The sequence below is a fragment of the Artibeus jamaicensis genome, unplaced genomic scaffold (assembly GCF_021234435.1).
Source record: "Artibeus jamaicensis isolate MK-2021 breed Jamaican fruit bat unplaced genomic scaffold, CSHL_Jam_final contig_233, whole genome shotgun sequence".
Classification (NCBI taxonomy): domain Eukaryota; kingdom Metazoa; phylum Chordata; class Mammalia; order Chiroptera; family Phyllostomidae; genus Artibeus; species Artibeus jamaicensis.
In genome coordinates, this window is record NW_026521486.1 from 47,522,954 (window position 1) to 47,543,647 (window position 20,694).

Below are 20,694 nucleotides of genomic sequence, written 5' to 3' on the forward strand. Positions count from 1 at the left end.
AAAGGCGGTGAGTGAGCAGCCATCAGCAAAGGAAAGGTCGGAGGAGCCAGGGCTGGTTAGGTGCCCACCCTGATGGCACTAGCCACGCTGCTCCCAACTCTTCACCGTTCTGGGTCACGGAACCCCAAACTGGTCTCTATCTGGCCAAGAGCCAGCAGGATGGCGTCACACTCCCCTGCCCTCCTAAGATCCTCTTGCGTAAAACCCTAACCCCCAGAGCTCCTCTCGTCTTCACTCTACCTGTGACCTCAGGGGCTTTTCTGGCCACAGCCACACTGAGACAGTCCCAATGCTGCTGCCCAGTGGGGCCCTCTGAGCCCAAGGCTTCCCCAGAGGCAGCCAATCGGACGCCTGGCCAGTGCCCTGGCCCCACCCCTGAGGAAGAGCTCACTCATCTCACTTACTCTAGGGCCAGAAGGACCAGCAGGACCAGAAGCACCTTGGTCTCCAGAAGGACCCTGTGCAGAAGGAAGAGGCAAAGGTCAGAGGTCAGCACAGACAGGGCCCCATCATCCAGGATGGGGAGCCTCCTTGAAAACACATACGTATGTGAAGAGAGAGAGAGTTGAAAGAGTAGATATGTGTCCCACCCCCATTCCCCTTCCACTTGCTCCTCCCTCCAACCCCGAAGAAGTCCTGCAATCTCTTAGGATGATCCCCAGCCGTCTTAGCAGCGTGGGAAAGCTCAAGCGGGCCCTGAGCAGAAGCGGGAGAGCCCAGCACAGGCAGCAACACTCACAGGGGGGCCGGGAAGACCCTGCAGACCAGTGAAGCCACGGTGTCCCTTCAGCCCCCTCTCGCCAGCCTCTCCAGTTTCTCCTTTGTCACCTCGGGGGCCTTGAGGGCCCTGGAACAAGAGAGATAGACACAGGTTGGGTCAGCTTAGGCTGGGCAGGAGCCCTCTGCTGGCCTCACCTGAGCCAAGGAGTCCAGGACCCCCTGGGCACCTGCTGCCCTCCCAGCTTGCCCCTGTTCGGGACACGGGAAAACTCACTGGGATTCCGCGGGCTCCAGCTGGTCCTGCCGGTCCCATGGGCCCTTGCGCGCCCTGTGAGGAGAGGGGGGCAGTGTCAGAACAAGGCTGGTCGGGGACGACCCTGCTCTGCTTCTGCCCTCGGGCCGGGCACCAAGACTGCGGCTCCCACGATACTCACAGCTTCTCCTCGGTCTCCCTGCTTGCCAGTGGGGCCGGCGGGGCCAGGAGAGCCGGGGGGCCCAGGGGCTCCGGGCGCACCCAGGGGACCTGTCTCACCACGATCACCCTGTCAGGAGAAAGGTCTCAGGCTCAGAGAAGAAGGTTTCAGGGAGGCAAGGAAAGAATGTCCTTCCAAACTGACAAAACTCTGACCCCAATCTGCAGACCTACTAGGCCCAATGGAACATCCTCCCGGTCTGACTGCCCGTAGAGACCCCCAGATATTCACCTTGACTCCAGCTGCACCATCTCTGCCAGGGGGGCCGTCAGCACCAGGGCTTCCCTGGGCAAAGGGAAACAAGATGCCATTAGACCGTCCCCTGCCCATCTCCCCCTCCGCTCCCCTGTCCTCCCCTCGGAAGCCCAGGCTTCTCTCCGCCCACCTGAAGCGTTAGAGCCAAAGCTTTCTCACAGTGCTCCCTCTGCCCTCCTCTGCCTGCACCCAGGTCTAAGTCCCCGTGCCCTCCTCCCTCCCGGCACCACCTTCCCTGTGCACCCGGGTGCCTGAGCCTCTTAGCCACAGCCCACCCCATCATCCCCTTCTCTGGGGCAGCAGGACTGGGCCTGCCTGGCCCGGCACAGAGATGCCCGGGGCTCCTCTCCCTGGTCAGGACCAGCCCCCAGTGGGTCCCACCACTCACCTCTCGTCCAGGTTCACCAGCAGGACCAGTTAGGCCAGGAGGACCCACGGGGCCAGGGGGACCTCTGTCTCCGGATGCACCAGGAGCTCCCTGCTTGCCAGGCTCACCCTGAAGGGACAATGACAATGGTGAGAGTAGACTCTGAGTGTCCCTGCCCAGGACCCCACTGAGCCTTTCTGGGGAAAGGGCAGAACAAGGGACAGTTCTGAGAGTGCCGTATGGGTAGAAACCTTGGGGTGGCATCGCTTCTGGGGAGGCCAGGCCACCGCATCAGGAGCACTGGGTGAAGAGCTCCGGGCCTGAGCCCAGCTCCTCCAGAGGGGGGGTGAGCCTCACTCACCGATGGGCCGGGCAGGCCGGGGAATCCTCTCTCACCACGCTGCCCCGGGAGACCAACGATGCCTCTCTGACCAGCCAGACCCTGGGGGCCTGGAGGACCGTCAGGACCCTAGGAGGAAAGGGGGGAGATGAGAACTTAAGCGCTGATACAAAGTGGCCCACTCACCAACACCCGCCCGGCTGCCCGCTCCTCAGGAGGCAGCGCTCCGAGTACAGGGCTCTGTTCTGCTCCCCACCCCACAGCCCACAGCCCCTGCTGCCTGCTCCCCCAGCTCCGGGCTCTGTGAGCTCAGAACCCCCTCACACCCTGGGCCCAGGTCTGACCAGGGACTTACAGAGGGACCATCATCTCCAGGCTCTCCCTTCTCGCCAGGGAGTCCGGCAGGACCTTGGAGGCCAGGGTCACCAGCTCGGCCAGGGGGGCCACTGTCTCCTCGAGCACCTTTAGGACCGTCTTTCCCAGAAGGCCCAGGGGGACCAGGGGGTCCGGGATTACCCTGGGAGGAGCAAATGAAGAACTCAACTCACCCTTGCCCGTCTGGGTTGCCAAAGCCACCGTGGTCCCAGGGACAGCAGTTTCCCTTTGGGGAAGGGCAGCTTGACCCCCCCACCCCACCCCAGGATCCCTCTTCAATCTCTCCCAAGTGAGAGCTCTGGGCAGCCAGCCCTGGCTTCTCCAACCCTGGCGTGGCTTGCTTTTCCTCATCTGCTTGGAGTTCCTCTTGCCTCCTTCCCTTCGGCCTCAATTCCCCGCACCCCACCTTGGCCCTTCCTCAAGGACCAGCTCAAACCCAGCTCCTCTGCCCCCTTGGCCTGTGCACCTGCTCCCCCTGTTTTTTGTTGTTGGTGGTGGTGAACTGGGTGCCTTTTCCTGATGGCTCCACCCTCCACTGCAACTCCCTAAGGGCAAGACACATGACAAGTACAGGCCCAGGTGCAGAGCGTGCTCAAGAAATGTGTGTCCATGACAAAGGCAATTACTGGCACCTCTGGCAGCCCCATCCTGCCCACCAAGCCAGAAGTCTGATGGGTCAAGCCCCAGCCAGCCAGCTGGGAAGGGTGCCCAAGGCCAACAAGAAGGTCACCGCCCTGCCCCCAGATGTCTACAAGGGGAGTGGGTCCCCATGGCCAATTAGCTACTCCTCCCAGAAGAGGAAATGGACACAAAGGCTCTCTGGGACCCTGGCAGGAGCACCGAATAAGACTCTGCAGCCCTGTCTGTGCCCCAAACTCCCAGAGGAAGAAACCAGCCAGGAGTGGCACTTACATTGGAGCCTGGGGGTCCGACGCGGCCAGCAGCTCCGGGGAACCCGGTGGCTCCCTGTGTAGAGAGTGGAGAGCCCCTGAATCCCTCAGTCCCTCAGGAAGCCCGAGAACACACTGTAGGGTCTTAGAAGCCGTAGTGCAAAGGGGTAAGGGAAGCCAAGAGCGGGAAAAGGGCCTGCAGGGTGTGGCCACAGGGCCGGGCAGCTGCGGCTCCTCTGCCTTGGGGCCCTGCAGGGGACACTCAGCTATGGCGCCTCGCACCCAGGGCTGGGTCTCCCAGGACTGCTGCGCCCCAGCAGAGGGGCGCACTCCTTCGGGATGCACTCGGGCTGCGTCAAGAGCAGGACTGAGGAAGAAGGAGGTGGGCGAACCCCTGAACGCTGCAGGGGAGCCTCTGAATCCCCCTCCTTCTTTGTGAGGTCGGGCGGGGCATGAGAGAAGCTGCTGACCCTCCCTGCCGACCTGGGTCAGGGTGGAAACAGGGCCTCACTCACCGGGGGGCCTTGAGCACCTCGGGCTCCTTTAGGACCAGTCACACCAGTGGGACCCTGGGAAAGGAGGAGGGAGAGAGAGAACGAGGCCTGGTCACCTGGGGAAGGACCTGAGCTCCAACGATGGACCCCTGAGGGCTAGGTTTTCAAACATGCAGCTTTGTGGGCACTAAACTCCCAACCTAGAGAAGCTGTCACAGCTGGGCCTGCCACCCTGGCCACCAGGCATCCACAGGGCCAGCCATGTCCCCCTGGCCACACCATGCCCCCAGGAGACCAGCTGCTCTGTCCCGGGCTGTGTACACTGGGGAGACACAGCCTGCACCCTGCCCATCCCCCAACACCCTGACTCAAACCCAAAATAAAAGCCAATTTAGCCTTCATCCCTAAGTACAAACTCTTCTCCCTCTGGTGGCAGCAGCGGGATCCACAGTCTACTGGGTGGAGCTCCCTAAACGCAGGGGGTGGGGGGTGGCCCAGGCCTCCCAGCCCTTCTCTGCCTGTCCACCCCTCCCTCGCCTAGTGCCCAGCAATCCCTGCTCTGTGGGAACAGCTCCTAGGGAGCTTGTGACTACCCACCTGAGGCCCAGGAGCTCCAGAGGGGCCCTGAGGACCTGGGGCACCAGCGTCACCTTTCTGGCCGGCCTCTCCTTGCTCACCCTTGGCACCTGGCTGGCCATCAGCACCCTGTCCCAAGAAGGAGGAAGTGAATGAGTGGGGAGGGGGGAAGCCAAATACTTGAGGTTCTTCCAAAAGGGAGGGCCCAGGTCTTTGAGTGAGTGTGAGTGCATGTATATCCACCCCGGGCCTGAAAGTTGGGCTGAAGGGTTATTATATCAGTGTGGAGAGAAGGGAAGAGGCCATTCTCTCTTCTTTAAATTCTGTCCGTCCTTCCCCACAGGCTACAAGGTGTGCCCTCGGGGGGGTGCCGGATGTGGAGCAGGCCTGAGTGGGGGGTCACTACTCACGGGAGGACCTGCGAATCCAGCGGGTCCGGGAGGCCCAGTCTCTCCACGTTCACCCTGTGGGAGAAGGGGGGCAGGAGGGGTAAGGCCGAAGTACCTGCCTGCTCCGTTCCCTCCTGCAAGCCCAGAGCCCCTTCAGGCCCAGCCCAGCCTCTTGCATTGCAGCCCCCAGAGAGAGGGCGCCCAGAAGGAGCTTCAAAACGCTCAGCCCTGAATGGAGGGACCCAGGTCAGAAGGCCGCTCTTGGTCGGAGGCTCTAGTGACTCAGAGGCCCCCCACCCTGATCACATCGTGGGGGCCACATCCTTCTCCCTTCATTTCTCATCTCCCCTCCCACCCCCTGGCCCAAGGGCAGGGAGGGAGCCAGCTCCAGGGCCTGCAGGGCCAGGCTGAGAGGCAGAGCTGGCCTCCTCGCTCCCGAGGGGCTGGGGACAGAGGCAGGCTCTGGGGGCTGATACTCACGGGGGCACCTCGAGCACCAGCTGTTCCGGCAGGACCAGGAGGGCCCACTTCTCCCTAAGGTTGGGAGGGGGCAGCAGTCAAAGTGGGGCCCTTTGAGAGCAAAGTGCACCCAGGAAGCCAAGATGATGGACGGGGGCTCTGGGTGCCCCCGACCATAGCCTTTCTTCCCATTGCTTCCGCCCACACGGGCACCCTCCTCAGGGCCCCGCTGAGTGCACTTTTGTCCCCCCGCCCAGGTTCATCCGCTCCGCTCGACAGGACACACAGCCAATGACTTTGCTTCTAAGAAGACCCCCGTCCTTTACCCCTTGCAGCCCCTTCTGGGCAGAAAGATGGCAGCTGGTGAGCAAGGAGAAGAAATAAGGGTCTTGGCCAAGACATGAGAAGGGGGCTCAGTGGGAGAGGAGAGCCAGGACTCACCTTCTCGCCGTTGGCACCAGCGGGTCCGGGGGGGCCGATGGGGCCTGTCAGACCCTGGGGAGAGAAGAGGCGGAGGTGAGGAAGTCAGGGAGAGTTAACCAGGGACTTGGGCCCAGCAGGGGCTCTGGGACCCCACACCCGGTGGACTTCGGCATGCCGTCCATGGCCCCCAGAACCCCCTCTCGCCCTCTCTCCCTGTGGCCCCCAGGGGTGACAGGGAAGTCCCTGTGGTTGTGCAGCCCAGACAGCTGAGCTAGAACCATGGTCTGCATACATGCACAGCCGCTCAGAGTGCAGGGCTGGGAGGCTAATAGGGTCCCCGCACCTGTCCCCACCCAGTCCCCAAGAAGCCAGCAACCAGCATTCACTTACTCGTCCACCGTCCTTCCCGGGAGCTCCCTCAGGACCTTTCTCGCCAACATCACCCTGCAGGAGAGAGAAGATGGGCCACCTCAGGGGGGCACTCAAAGAAGCCCCTGAATGGGGCTCCAGGCAGAGCTCAGCCCCCAGCCCAGAGGGAACTGCGGTCTCTGAGGGTGAATGACAAGGACCAACTGGAGTGAGGTGAAGGGAAGGGTGGGGGAAGGAAGTCCCTAAAAGGCAAACAGAGACTTTGGAAGGCATCTCCAAGTTCCTCAAGACAGCTAGCAGGGGCCTCAGCCACAGGTGCCTGGGAGAGGGACTGGATGTGGGGGCGCAGGAAAGGGTGGCTTTGGGGAGGCACATCAGCCTGGCACTTACCCTGTCTCCCTTGGGCCCAGAAATACCAGCTGCTCCCCTCTCACCGGGCATGCCCTGCAGACCTGGAGGGCCCTGAGCCCCAGGGGGGCCAGCTGGGCCAGATGCACCCTGGGGAAGAGTGAAAGAAGTCTGTGGTGCGCAGCACCTCCTCCAGGACTCCAGGGCCCATGGCCCCTTTCCTTCTCTTCCTCTGTCCACACTTTTCTGTTTCATCGTTCACTCCTTCCTCTTCCCCTTCTTCCCCTGCAGCAAGCCTCCCAGGCCAGCCCAGAGGACCCCAGCCAGCGGACTGGCCTCACTTACTTTGGGGCCATCAGTGCCAGGAGTGCCGGGGAGACCCCGGGCCCCCTGGAGGCCCTGGGCACCAGGAGAGCCACGTTCACCTGGGAAGCCTCGTTCACCCTGTGGCAAAGACACCAAGGAGCAGTCAGGCATAAGAGACGGGGTGGAGGCCCAGGGAGAAGCAGGGAAGTGGGGGGCGGAGGGGAAGCCCAGGACCCAAGGCGGCTGTACTGCTGGGGGCGCTGGCAGAGCTGTGCAGGGTGAGGCCAGGCCCAGGGACACCGGCGGGAATGGCTACCGGGACACTCACTCTGGGGCCCACGAGGCCAGGGGCACCAGCTTCACCAGGAACACCCTAGAGAACAAGAAGCACGTGTGAAACACTGAGGGCTTTTCTGTCCGAGCCCTGGCTGAGCATCCCTCCCTCCTGGAGAGCTGGGGTTCAGTCCCGGACACCCGGGGCCTTATGGAACGCCTCCCGCCCGTGTTGCCTGGGCATCAGAGGAGGTTGCCCATCTGAACAGGCAGATTCAAAGAGGCCCATACTCACCTGGTCTCCTGGTTTTCCACCTTCACCTGGGGGACCGGGTGGGCCAGGAAGTCCCTAAAAGCCAAAGTGACAAGCATTAGCAAAGAGGTGAGTTTTCTGCCCCTACCCTTCAAGGAGACCTGGCACAGGGCTGGGACTAGGGGTGCAGAGAAACCTCAACCCCCTGGCCCCCTTTGAGGGGGCGGGCCCTCCACCCACGGTGCCTGCTGAGCATGAGGCCAGGAGGGGACTGCGGAGAAAGCCTGGTTCAGCTGCCTACCTGGAACCCAGATGGCCCAGGAGCACCCTGCTCGCCTCGCTCACCAGCAGGTCCCTGCAGAGGAAACAAAGGTAGGCTGAGCCGGCGCTCCAGAGCACCGGAGAGCCTCAGCCAGAGGCCCTGGGGGGCGGCCCCAGGAGGGCGAGACAGACACTGTCCTGCACAGCCCCAGCAAGGTGCATTTGCCTGTACTCCCACCAGTCATCACTGGGGCAGGGCCCACACCGCCTCCCCGGGGCGGGAGACCTCCCCTTGGCTCAGGGCGGGTCTTATGTCCTGGGCCAGCCCAGGTCCTCATCTGTCAGTTCCATTACCCAGCAGGCCTGAGGCGCCCCAGCCACCACCCGACCAAGCCCCTGCCCACAGGACCACCTAGAGAGGCTGGGCAGGTACTTACAGCAGGTCCAGGGGGGCCTGCAGCACCTGTCTCTCCATCTTTGCCAGGAAGACCCTAGAAGGGAGAGGAAAGGGTGATGTCATGACTCATACTCCCTCCGTTCTGCAGACCCCAGCACCGGGCAGACACACTCTGTGGCCTAGGGCTTCCAGAGCTCCACTATCCCGCACTGAACTCCACGTGCACCCCTTCCCTGCCCTCCCTTCCCAGGCCCCTGTTTTCTCAATACAGGGGTCTTCCTGAGCTGCTGACTGATAGCAACCGGAGTCCCCTTGTGTGGGCTCCCAAAGGGCCCAGACCAGATGGGCTCAGCCCTGGGAAGCTGTGCCGCTAACCAGTGACCCCAGGAGCATGCTGCAGGGGGACCCCTGACCGGTGGACGTCCAGCCAGCACCAAGACACAGCAGAGGGGCAGGAACTCACTCTCAGGCCAGGAGCACCGGGCAGTCCTTTCTCACCAGCTTTCCCAGGCTCACCCTGGAGGAGAGGAGAGGGCAGGACCGTGAGGTGGAAAACTTCGGTGGGAGTGGTGGGTAGGGCAGGCTGGGGACACTGGGGCGTGGGGCCTGGCGCACAGCAAAGGCCAACACCGAGAATCGGCACCTCCCTCCCGCTCAGAGGCACGAACCGCGAGCACTGCCCCATGAGACAGCGTCACGGCTGAGGAGTCTCAAGGCTCTAAGGAGGCCTGGGCTTCCCAGACCACATGCCCTGCTGCAGGACATGAAGGCATGGGCTCCCCATGGCACCAGGGACCCCATCACACTGCCCTGTGGTTAACTGGATTCAGGAGCCAGCCCTCTCCCCAGGGAGGGAGGTGGTGCCAAGCGGCAGGACATGGGAGGGCAGACTGTTACTTACGTTGGCACCTTTGGGGCCAGGGAAACCCATGACGCCAGGCTGCCCGCGAGCCCCCTGAGGACCTGGAGGCCCAGGGCGACCGTCTTCACCAGGGGCTCCCTGGAAGAGAGGAAACCATTCTCAGAACAGACACTCTGACCACACTGACCACATCTGTCCATCCAACACCTACTGAGTGCCTACTATGTGGCCGGCACCGGCCCGGGCACCGCCATACACAGTGAGTGAGTGACCCAGGCTGCACCCGGCAGCCCGCACACGCGAGCCACACACACAGACCCCGTGGTGACAAGGCACTGTGTAGCTTAGTTTTGCTTCTTAAAGTGCATACTGGGCTTTGTCTGCCCTCAAGGAAAGGCCCAAATGCACAGTTGTGGCAACATTTTCAGAGCTCACAGACACTGCCCAGGCCACACCTGACCCCAGAACTGACCATCGGCCCCCTCCCCAGCTGTCAAAATTCACAGGCTGTCTCCACCCAAACTCCTGTCTCTCTTCCCACCTGCTTCCCGAAGGGTACCCCCAGCCCCTCCCAGCAAACCAGACGATGGACTTACAGAAGGACCGATTTTGCCTTGAGGACCAGCATCACCAGGGCGGCCAGTGAGACCCTTTGTTCAGGAGAGAGAAAGAGGAAGATGGGTGTCAGAGCAGGTCCCAGGACCTCCCAACCCTGGCAGCACTGGGTGGAAGGGAAAGGTGGGGAAGGGGAAGGGCACAGAGGTCTGCTCAGAATCAGAAGCCAAAGGCAAAAGCAGACCCATACTTACCCGGGCTCCAGGAAGGCCAGGCTCTCCGGGCCGGCCAGGGTCACCGTTGGCTCCCTTGGGGCCGGCCAGGCCACTGGGCCCTCGCTCTCCAGGGGCTCCCTGTACAAGAGGAGGCAGGCAGTCGGTGGGAGGCCACTGGACTAAGGATACAGGAAGGGACCCCAGCCTCTTCCCCAACTCACCTTGGGACCTGCCAGACCATCCTGACCAGGGAAACCGCGGTTGCCAGGAGCGCCCTAGGAAGAAGTGGGGAGGGAAGGCAGGGCATTGAATGGCCCTGATCCAGTGTGGCCGCAGAGAGCCTAGCCAGGCTCTGGGGGTCCGTCCCACCAACCACAGCTTCTGTGGAACAGTAGCTGTAGCCCGCAGGATTCTGGAAGATTAACTTCTCAGGCCTGTCTCCACCTGTCTGGGAAGGAGCTCGAACTGTGTCCCGTCGCCCTGGGGGTGGGGGCACAGATCAGGAGAAGGGAGCCCTATCCCACGGGGGCAGGTGGAGGAAACAGGACCCCGGTACCCAGAAGGCCACGTCGCTTGGCAAGAACAGAGCCACGGGGACTTGATTTCCAGCTGGAGGCCACAAGCAGTGAAAGCAGGGACCCCTAGCCCACTTACTCTTTCTCCAGGGGGACCAATGGGCCCAGCACCACCAGGCTCTCCACGGGCACCTCTTTTGCCTTCTTCACCAGCAGGACCAGGGGCTCCTTGGGGGCCTGCAGGGCCCTGAGAACCAACACAAAGACAGACAGATGAGCCCTCGCCCAGCCCCGTGCAAGCACTGACCAGCACATGGAGGAAGTGGAAGGGAGGTCGTAAAGGACCTGCCATGGAAGAGCAGAGTGGCCCAGTGGGGAGAGAGGGTGTGAAGTTAAAGCTGTTCAGATTGGTCAAGCCAAAGATGAGAGCCAAAGCTGCACCATCTTCTCAAGCCTGTTCCATCCCCTTCTCTGGGCGAAACCTTGGAGGTCCCTGATGAGGGGCTGGGGCTACAGAGACTGTGGGCAGTGGGTGGGGGCATGGCCCTGGGCCCAGAGAGAGGGGCAGCGTGGAAAGACAGGGGCTGATGGGCAGATACTCACAGGTTCTCCCTTGGGGCCTTGTTCGCCTTTGAAGCCAGCAATACCAGGCTCGCCCTTGACAAAAGAGACAGGCGGGTCCTCACACTGGGCTCTCTCAGCGCACCCTGCCCCCATCCCCAGGAACCCCAGGAACCCCAGGAACCCAGAGGACGTGAGTGTGAGCTCGGGAAGAAGGGAGGGCGGGGCCGACTCCAGGACGTCGGTGCAACCTGTCGCTCACTCCGGGCTCTTACCGTCTGACCTTTCGGGCCCAAAGGACCGGTTGCACCTTGAGGGCCGGGAGGACCACGTGGTCCAGGGAATCCGGGAGCACCCGCGATGCCAGGAGCACCCTGTCATTGTGAGAGGGAGAGGACGTCAGGAGCGGGTGTGAGAGACGCCCAACCCCGCCCGGAGGAGCCGAGTCCGAAGGGCACACTCACAGCAGACCCTTTGGCTCCAGGAATTCCGTCTGTTCCGGGGTTACCCTGGAAAAGGTGGCAAAGTCATTATCAAACAAGCAGCAAAGGATAAACCCCAGCCCTCCCAACTCTCCCAGCCGCAGGATCCAGCGGCAGGGCCGACAGCTGCCCTTTCCAGGCACCAGCCTGCTGACTGCTTGGAGGACAGGCTGGGGGCAGAGGGAGGCAGTGTGTGGAGACGGGGCAGGGAGCAGGCACCAGGTCAGAATGGAAGTGAGACGCCTGGGGCTCCGCCTCCCTCAGCGCTAAGCACAGGGTCCAGACTGCCAGGGGCACAGACCATTCAGGACAAATGAGCTGCACTTACAGAGGCACCAGCCGGCCCCGGGGACCCAGGAGTGCCAGGTTCACCGCGAGGACCTTGAGCGCCTTCGGGACCACGAGCACCAGTGGGACCAGCTTCACCCTGGAAGAGGCAGGAAGGGATGGAATGAGGAGATGAAGAGACAGGGACCTTCTGAGGACCAGCAACAGTTTAGGGCCAGCTGTGTGAATGCACCAAAAAGCGGAGTCACGCCTGTACATCCTTCGTGCCTGTAAGCATGCGGGGCCATCTGACCAAGCTCGCTGACCTGGTGACTTCCTCCCCCTGCCTCTCTGTCTCCATCTCCCCGAGATACCGTGAACCACCACAAGCAAATGCGGTCACACACCACAGTCACGGGCACCGTACAGTGTTGTTCTCACAGCACCCGTGGGAAGCCTGTGTAGGGTCCTGCCTTGCGGTGTGGTGGGACGATGGGTGGGTGGCAGAGAGGGCAGGCACCTCTAGTTCCCTTTTTCTACCTATTTTTCTCACTTTTTGAGGACGTGGAGGCCCCTGGCCACCTCAACTTGGGACACCACCCCACTGGGACCTGGCCGAGGAGCGAACACTGCCGCCCCAGGCTCTGGGCCAGGCCCATTAGGACGGAGCTAGAAAGCAGGGCAAACACAGGGTAGGACTGGTGCCCCACTCCCCACTCTACTTTTTCCAGCTCTGACGAGTTGAATTCTCCTGGGCTTCTGGCAGCCCGCACCCCCCTCCCAGGGGCCTCTGTTTTTTCTTTCATTTTTTCCTGAAAGTTGCAACTGGCTGAGATCTGGGCTCTCTCGATGGCAGAGTCCCTGGGGAGGACCGCTGACCCTGGGGACAGGCAGAATCTCCTCAGGTTTCTTCTCAGAACATTCTTGCTCACTTTTGTAATTATTATTTTCTAAAAGTCAGGCCCCCTCACCTTCCACTGTCCCTCTTCACAATGAGTCTCCTTCACCCGGCTCCCAGGGCCTCAGACACTGTCTGGTTGCCATGGAAACCCCCGGGAGAGGAAAAGCAACCTGATGCCAGTGACCACACGGAGGCTTCTTATTCATCTCCTGGCAGTGACAGGAGAGAATTCCCAGGGACTTGCGCATTGGAATCCCTCCTGGGCCACGGGGCCATTCCCTGCCCTGGCTGGCCTGCCACTGGCCTCTATTAATCCTGGGAAGAACTCAATTAACAGGGCCTGGCAGAGCCAAGCGCCCAGAGGAAGCAGTGGAGAGGAAGCGTGGAACTGCCCCCGCCCCCGCCCACTTCCCTCCAGCTCCTCCTGGGTCCAAAGCTGGCTGAGCTTTGTCCTCTCTCCTTCCTCTCCTGGTCTGCTGCCCTCAGGTCTCCGGTGTCTCCCCATCTTTCTCTGAAGCTGTAACTGTAGTACCCTAGCTCTTTATCTTTCCATCTCCCTTTCCCTTCCTGGTGGTGACTCTGCAAAATGCCCGGCTCCTCTCCTCGGAGAGCAGCGGCAGGTGGGGGTGGGAGACATTCCTCAGAAGGCAGGGGCGTCGTCCAGGGGCTAGTCAGCAAAGGTTATGAGGGAAAGGGGTTCCTGACTTGCCCACCAGGGCACTCACCTTGGCACCGGGAGCCCCAGGGAAGCCAGGACCGCCAGCAGGACCCACGGGACCCTGGAGGAAGCAAGGGGGCACAGAGGTGAATGCCATTCTGGGAAGAATCTCTGCAGACCCCCGAGGGAGCCATGCACACACCTCACATTCCTCCCCACTTCTCCCAGATTTTTAATAAAGATTTTATTTATTAGAGAGAGGGGAAGTGAGGGAGAAAGCAAGGGAGAGAAACATCAGTGTGAGGTTGCCTCTCACATACTCCCAACTGGGGACCTGGCCTGCAACCCAGGCATGTGCCCTGACCAGGAATTGAACCAGTGACCTTTCCATCTGCAGGCTACGCTCAGTCCACTGAGCCACACCAGCCAAGGCCCTTCCCACCTCTGTACTGATTTGGCTCCACATGCATTGTGGCTAAAGTCCCTGGACAAAAACTGTCCCCACTGCCTGTGTCCTCAGGCCTGGCTCCAGAAGGCAAAGCAAGACGACACACAAGGAGAGAGGCAGGTGCTTCTTCCAGCTCCCTCTCTACCTACCCCTCCTCAAAACACTGCAGAAACGGTGGACGAGAGAAGCAAACCATCCCTTTAAAGCTCGTTATCGACAAGCTCAGGCTACTGAAAAACGACTCCTCCTCCCTTCCAGTAGGAGCCTGAGCACCCTCCGCTCACACGGAACCAACACTGGGGCTGCACTGGGCTGCGGGCTGGGCCTCAAGACCAAACTGGCGGCAGATGAAACACTTACCGGAGGCCCTGCGGGGCCTGGTTGACCGTCGTTGCCCCGGGCACCCTGTGAGCAAGGAGAAGGGAGCAGTTATTGTGAGAAGGGCCCAGGCGTCCAGCCACTCCCTGCCCGCAGTCAGCCTCACAGAACTGTGGGTGGCACTGTGCCCAGGGGGTCCCAGGGCTGAGCCTGAGGCTGGTGCAGTGGGACCTGGGCGGGAGCTGGGGGCAGCTCCGAGGGAGGGAGGGGCCCCAGTGCCCCTCCATGGCGCCCGCCTGCATGGGAACTCGGGGCCTTCAGAGAGCTCATTCTCAGCTCAAATAAAGCTTGGGTAGTTCTCCAACTATTTCGTCGTTCCTTAAACTTCAGTATAGATCTCAAATATCTCCAACTTCAAGGCCAAGTTATCATTTAAAGACTCAGAGGATTGGGCCAAAGGAAAATCAAATAGCCAAGAAGCAATCTTGACCAGGTCCCGCCCGCTCGCAGCCGGAAGACTTCCAGGGCTTGGTCAAGGCCTCCCCTTGATGAACTCCAGGCTGCCTCTGCACCCCGGCCCCTCCCTGGCAACCGGCTCCTGAGGAAAACAGAGGTGCTGCAGGATGCCTGCCTCCAGCCCAGGAAGGGGCTCCAGGATGGGGGCGGGGCACCCAGCCCAGCCCAAGGACCACATCTGAGCTCGTGCTCCTGAGACTCCCTTACACAGAAAGGCAGGGCTCTTTCTCTAGAGGACTTGCACTTCGAGGTTTTCTCCCGAGATTTGTGGTGAGCACCCCTCAGTTTCTCCCTCAAGGGCCCCGGGAGCTTGTCCCTGAACCCCAGGAACCAAGAGGCTAGGGTGAGCTGGGCCTGGCAGCTGGTGCTCGGCAGGGGGCCGGAGGAGGCCAGAAGGCAACCTTTCCCATCTGCCTGCCTGTGTCTCTCCACGGAAGCTGAGGAGGAAGGATGCTTTAGGGGGAGCTCATGTTTTAAATAAGACTCAAATCTTCTTCCTGGCTACGGTCCACTTCTCCCAACTGAGACTTTCCAGACTGGCATTAAACAGGAAAGCAAGAGAAGACTCAGCGAAAGAATGTCAGGGGGAACATAGAGCCTCAGCATTGGCCGGAGCCCCTTCTGGGACGGCCCGGCTGCTTCGGGAAGCTCCACGATGCCCTCCCTCCAGGGCTCGGCCCAGGGAGAGGCCCAGCTGGGCATGAGCAAAGGGGCGCTGCAGTGCTGCTCGGAGAGGCCAGAGCTGGGGTGGCATCCGAGCCTCTCCCTGCAGTGAGCCTGGGGGGAGGGCACAGTCTGGCCCAAGGGCAGGAGGGGGAGCGTAACACAGCAGGCAGAGGCCAAGCCAGCCTAGTCCCTGGCCCAGCCTTGACACCCGGCCTGCACTTGGAACTATGCAGCGTTGTCAACCTTCCATGCTAACTCCCACGCACACCCTGCCAGCCTGACTGCCGTGGGGACTACCGTGGGCCAGGAAACGGGGCCCAGTGTGCCCAGGAAGGAGGGACCCCAGGGCAGGGGATGCAGCTCATCTCTGTCCCACACGGGGGCAGCCATCGTGGCTCTGGGCCTGGCCAAAAAACCGCAAGCCAGGTCCTGCTAATCCGAAGACACAGAAGTGTTTCTTGGCAGGCTCAGCGCTCACTCTCTAATCCCCTCACAAAAAGTGACCCTGGGACAAGGCACTTCAGCAGCTCTGGGTGACAAACGGGGGTCGAGGCTGCTTGTTACTTCACTGATCTGCTTTTGAGAACAATTTCTGCCAAAAAGATACATTATCTGGGAAGCAGCACAACTGAGTGAAGCTGATTGACTTTGGCCAGCCCGCAAGCACCCGGGAGGAGGGGCCCTGCTGCGTGGGTGGCTGGGGCCTGAAACCAACAGACGGCATAATCTTCCTTTACCATGGCTCTCATCGCTTCCCTTGCCTGACCACCAAGCGCCTCCCAGGGCTCGCTATTGCCAGGGACCAGAGCTAAGCACCTGCACCTGCCATCGGTTGCAGATCCCCTCGCTTTTTATTTCCCACATTAACGAGAGGCCACCAAAGGCTGATGCTGCCAAGCATTGTTTGTCTTAAGCTATTAACCTTTCTATGCCTCAGTTTCTTCTTCTCTAGAATGGGGAGAATAAAAGAATCTGAGGGAGGATTAAACGAGACAAGGCATATGAAGCATTCCTCCTAGAAAGTGCCCTTTCTGGAGGTACCATATCGTCATAACGGCAGCAACAGGGTCACACACCAAGGCCCAGTCAGATACACTGGGCTGTTACATTTTCTAGGGCATCATCGGAGTCAACCGAGAACAGAGAGTAGCACCCTACTGTAGCCAACTGAAGTCTGCCCATACATTCAAACTGGATTGACTAGGGAGTGGGTAGGTGCTGTTGAGGGGACTACCTGAATAATCCAGACTGGGTAGGAGAGGGTCATGCCCTCACCACCCACCCGCCCCCAGCCCACCCGTCCTCCGACTGAACAGACCCAGCCTGGGAATTTGCAGCAGCCTCTGAGCAAACCCTGTGGGATGACGGTGCTCTCTGGCCCTCATGGGGCTGTTTTGTGAGTCAAGTGAAATAACCTTATGTGAAAGTGCCTTGTACACTCTAAAGAGTGGTGGGCAAACGGTGGCTTTTGGCCTTGCCAATTACTCACCACGGCTCCTGCAGGGCCAGTCCGTCCTCTCTCACCAGGCAGACCACGGGGACCCTGGAACACATACCAGGACAGCATGAATGTAGGTTGTCTCAACAACACTCCGAGCCATCAGTTTCGCCTCCCGGCCCTTCCTGGACCTCCCTCCCCCTCCCCAGGGGAGGCAGCGTGCAGGCGGCAGAGCACAGGAGGTTTGCTGCCCAGGAAGAGCGCACGGACGCTGTTACTGATCGGCATCCTGGTTACAGGCTCATCTTGCCTCTTGCAATAAATGAGCTCCCCGAAGTGTTGCGAATAAACAGAATTTCTTAAAATTCAAACACACGTAAAGTGTGTTAGGGCTATTTCAAGGAAACGTGGGCGGAAGCCCTGACCAAATCATCTGATTGATACATTTTGCCTTGTGCTCCTGCTGGAGATCAGTCCACAACACTGGATAGCTACTTTGCACTAAGGAAGCACTGGCGTTGTTGGAGGAGCCACCTCCCAGGCTGCAGGAGGTGCGCGAAGGCTGTCTGGAGGCCCTGCAGGGGGCGCTCGCACTCACCATCGGGCCTGGAGAGCCATTCTCACCGGGGGAACCGCTCTCTCCCTGGGAAAAGATGCACGTGGTTAGTGACTGGGACCCCACTGCCTGCCCCAGAAAACTCCCACCGAAAAGCTGAAAGTTCTGGTCATCTAAGCCAGGACTGACACCACCGACACCAGTCCTGTGAGGGACAACTCCCTGAGCCCTCTTCACCTATCAGGACACAGGACTGGCTCTTTCCAACCAAAGCTGTTCCGACATCCTGACTCCACCAAGCTCAACAGCATCCTCTTGAAAAGACTCCCACACCTCCCTCTGTCCCCTGCCCCAGAGTGCGTTCTGGTCCTCACCTTCACACCCGGAGCACCTGCTTCACCCTTAGCACCATCCAGGCCTGGGTAACCCTAGGGGGCAAGAGAAGAAACATCAATCACGCTTCTGAGAAACCCAGAGAGGAAGAAATGCATGTGTCTCCAAAAGCTTTTCTCTCCCCCGGGTGGACAACCCCTTCCTTCTAACACCCTTACCCAAGATACTTACTCTGTGACCTTTGACACCAGGAAGGCCTGGGGTTCCCGGGAAGCCGCGAGCACCCTGAAACCCAAAGAGGAGATGTCAGGGCCCAGAGCAGAAGAGCCCAGTAAAGGCTGCCTGAGCCGCTAACAGCCTTTGGAGCCAGCTCCCTAAGCGCCAGGGAGCCGTGGAGAAGCCCAGCACTTGGACAGTTCTTTTAGTAGATCCCAGAACCCCCCTCACCCTGCCTCACCCCACTTTACACAAACTGGGTAGAAACAAGAACTGCCCGGCCTCCTCAGGGGAACCTGTGTTAGGATTATAACTCGGTCATCAGATGCCGTTATGGTACATGTGGGGTCTGTTGGGATTTTGTTTTAGAAGTGAGCTAACTGAACTGGAGGAGCGAAAAGGGACGTTTGAGGCTGGGAAAGGTGGGGCTTTACCTGAGGGCCTGGGGGGCCTCTTTCACCAGGTTTTCCAGGCTTTCCAGCTTCGCCCTGTGGGAGAGAGCTGGCCTCAGCTTCCTCCGCAGACTCTGCGCATGACTGGCACTCTCCAGACCGCCCTCGGTCCTCCACGCCTCTGCCCACTACTCACTCCTCTCCTCACCTCCTTCGCATTCCAGACTTCCCTAAATGCCTTTCCTGGGTCACAGAGTATCTTTGGGACAGCTACATGTTGGGTGGGCCAGCTCCTCCGCCCCCACCAGCCCCCACTTCTCCTGTTGGGCGATCTCTCTGCTCCCCGGAGCTCTGCTGACAGGGCTCACGCTCCCTCACCCCGGGGAGACTCGGACTGTCCAATGCCTCCCCTAGGAATAGCCTGAGTGCCCTCTCTTGTCCCTTCGCTTCGTTTGCATCCTTTGCAGACACCCTGACTCAGGCCAAGCTTTTCCTAACTCATTTACAATTAAGATAATGTTGGATTGCTGACTGTTTCTTTCTTTGTTTTTTCTTCTCTGTATCTTTTCCCCTGGTGTTCTCCCTCTCCCTTCTCTCATTTCTCAATTTCCCTTCTTGGAGCTAATGGTGTTTTAATTATTTCCCTCCCCAATGAGTCTATGTGGTCCCCAGGGCATGTGCAAGCTAAGCCGTAAGGGGGAAGATGGACAGCACAGAGGGTCCACATCACAGACCGCGGGTGTTGCCCTTTCAGACGCCTCCACCCGGGGTGGGGGGGCGGCGAGCCAGTCAGGGCCCTGGCGCGACTCCCCTCAAGCCCTGCCACAGAGGCAGCCACTCCTGTGACTACTCGTGTATACTCACATCGTCACCAGGTTTTCCAGGGGGGCCTGGAGGGCCACGGGGACCCATGGGACCCTACAAAGGAAAATAGTTTAAGAGATGGTTGAAGGGGGAAGACACCAAATCAGCAGACAGCTTTAAGACTGTAGTTTTGTTTGGGGGATTGTTTTTGAAGCTAGTTCTCCTCTAAGGAAGGAAGGCGAAGCAACCCTGTTCTGTGCTAAGAGAGAGTCCAGGTCCAGAGCAGAGCACAGTGGGAAGCAGCAGACAGCATGGGCCAGGGACAGACCGGAAAAGGGACAGTTACGGCAGAGTTCCCGGTGGTCCCCGGCACCCTTGGTTCTCTGTCGGGGCTCCCCCAAGGCTACGAAGCAGCATCTGGATCTCCTCTGGGCCCTCCGCCGTGGGGAAGCCCAGGCGGCGTGTGTGGGTGGTGGGACAGGACCAGGGTCTGGGTGGCACATCCTGGAGGGGCAGGGGCAGGGCCCGCGCTGGTACTCACAGACACACCGGGTTCCCCCGGTTCACCAGGGTTGCCTTGAAATCCTTGAGGGCCCTACAAAGTAAGAACACAAGGTTGAGCCCCACAAACTGACAGACAGCTTGAAAGCAGCTGCACTGTTGCCAAGAAGAAAAGACCCAATACTTACGGGAGCACCAGCAGGGCCTGGTGGTCCTCGCGGTCCCATGGGGCCCTGCACAGGGACAGAAGATGAGGAAGTTCACTGGGTGTGCTTCCTCGGCGGCCTCCAGAGCGCCACCACCTCCCAGCAGCAGCCGCCGAGACAAAGGACAAGGAGCCACTCTGTGGGTAGGGGGCCTGCAGCGGCTGCTCCTTCTCATTTCCCACTCCCCACGCAAAAGCCTATTTATATTTATAGGCACCATTTGGACAGAGAAGCTGGCCTTGCTTTCTCCTGGACAGCAGCCATGTTTACTAAAGTCTGAGTTTCATTTAGCCTGTGCCAAGTCAGAGCTGCAGGGCTGAGATTTCCTGCTGGAAGTCTTGTGGATACTGGAGAGCGGTGGCTGCTGTCTGCATTCTTCAGTTCTCATTCCAAAAGCAATAGCAACTGGCCTTCTAACAGACCGGCCTATATGCACCTCTCCATCCTCATTCTTCTTAGTCGCTCCAGCGCATCATTAAAACTGGCATCCACGGCCATTAAGAACCAAATGCTTTGGGCTAGTAAATGGGAAGGTTACATAACTGATGGAGAAGAGCTGCCCTAAGCAATTATCCGTGATGTGAGGTTGTCAGAGTCTCTGCCGCTGCGGAGGACCCCTCCCTTCCATTCTGGCTGCAAAGAGCTGGTGTCTTGTCTTACCATTGGTCCCTGCATCACGCCCATCTGGGCGCCACCAGCCTTCTCATCAAATCCTCCAGCCATCTGGGCAGCGAAGTTCTGCAAATAAACCCAACAACATTAGGCGCTTTCTCAAGCTCTAGGTTTTTCCCGCTTGGCTGGGCACGCTCTATCCAGACAGAAAGAACTCTATTTAGATAAACTCTAATTGTTGGAGCTTAACCTCACATTGATCAGAATTACCAATGATTCCTGAAAATATAGTTTTGGAAATGTGTTATCAGATGACAGTGGCATAATAATTTCCCTGGAAAACTAAGTGTTATTTGGAAGAGTATCGGTTACCTGCATTTCACTTTCAAAGGTGGGGGTTCCCCCCTCAAAGACTTTAATGCTCAGCAAAAGACTAAACTCAACAATCTTGAAATATTTTAGCAAGGGATGTAGTAGGCGTCTGTGAGCTTAAAGTTTAAAAATTTAAAACACAGCAGCCGTCAAAATGGCAAACCTGCAAAAACTGGGCAATAATATAATTTGTTGATTGGTTGGATTCCAAAAACGCCTTTAGCCACACACCTTTACTCAGTGGGGCTCTTTCATGAGAATGAATAGTTGCTTGGAATGTACTTGGCAAGGTCCAAGAATAAATGTCTTCCAAGGACAGTGGTCACTCTTCT

At 59.5% G+C, this 20,694-nt stretch overlaps 1 protein-coding gene across 1 annotated transcript in view; it reads right to left on the bottom strand.

Annotated features, from left to right (window-relative positions):
• The window catches only part of COL2A1 (collagen type II alpha 1 chain), a 30,810-nt gene that overhangs the window by 3,020 nt on the left and 7,096 nt on the right, over positions 1–20,694 (bottom strand). The window contains exons 8-49 of the mRNA XM_037135611.2: positions 20,039–20,116; positions 19,361–19,405; positions 19,213–19,266; positions 18,732–18,785; positions 17,910–17,963; positions 17,491–17,544; positions 17,301–17,354; positions 16,969–17,013; positions 16,422–16,475; positions 13,793–13,837; positions 13,052–13,105; positions 11,487–11,585; positions 11,141–11,185; positions 10,952–11,050; positions 10,719–10,772; positions 10,255–10,362; positions 9,822–9,875; positions 9,640–9,738; positions 9,427–9,480; positions 8,870–8,968; positions 8,432–8,485; positions 8,009–8,062; positions 7,612–7,665; positions 7,353–7,406; positions 7,113–7,157; positions 6,824–6,922; positions 6,521–6,628; positions 6,152–6,205; positions 5,780–5,833; positions 5,360–5,413; positions 4,901–4,954; positions 4,512–4,619; positions 3,936–3,989; positions 3,443–3,496; positions 2,511–2,672; positions 2,177–2,284; positions 1,837–1,944; positions 1,425–1,478; positions 1,155–1,262; positions 995–1,048; positions 740–847; positions 405–458 (exon numbers count right to left, since the gene is read on the bottom strand). Coding sequence (XP_036991506.1) covers positions 405–458; positions 740–847; positions 995–1,048; positions 1,155–1,262; positions 1,425–1,478; positions 1,837–1,944; positions 2,177–2,284; positions 2,511–2,672; positions 3,443–3,496; positions 3,936–3,989; positions 4,512–4,619; positions 4,901–4,954; positions 5,360–5,413; positions 5,780–5,833; positions 6,152–6,205; positions 6,521–6,628; positions 6,824–6,922; positions 7,113–7,157; positions 7,353–7,406; positions 7,612–7,665; positions 8,009–8,062; positions 8,432–8,485; positions 8,870–8,968; positions 9,427–9,480; positions 9,640–9,738; positions 9,822–9,875; positions 10,255–10,362; positions 10,719–10,772; positions 10,952–11,050; positions 11,141–11,185; positions 11,487–11,585; positions 13,052–13,105; positions 13,793–13,837; positions 16,422–16,475; positions 16,969–17,013; positions 17,301–17,354; positions 17,491–17,544; positions 17,910–17,963; positions 18,732–18,785; positions 19,213–19,266; positions 19,361–19,405; positions 20,039–20,116 — 2,958 coding nt within the window. The remainder of the gene's footprint in view (positions 1–404; positions 459–739; positions 848–994; positions 1,049–1,154; positions 1,263–1,424; positions 1,479–1,836; positions 1,945–2,176; positions 2,285–2,510; positions 2,673–3,442; positions 3,497–3,935; positions 3,990–4,511; positions 4,620–4,900; positions 4,955–5,359; positions 5,414–5,779; positions 5,834–6,151; positions 6,206–6,520; positions 6,629–6,823; positions 6,923–7,112; positions 7,158–7,352; positions 7,407–7,611; positions 7,666–8,008; positions 8,063–8,431; positions 8,486–8,869; positions 8,969–9,426; positions 9,481–9,639; positions 9,739–9,821; positions 9,876–10,254; positions 10,363–10,718; positions 10,773–10,951; positions 11,051–11,140; positions 11,186–11,486; positions 11,586–13,051; positions 13,106–13,792; positions 13,838–16,421; positions 16,476–16,968; positions 17,014–17,300; positions 17,355–17,490; positions 17,545–17,909; positions 17,964–18,731; positions 18,786–19,212; positions 19,267–19,360; positions 19,406–20,038; positions 20,117–20,694) is intronic.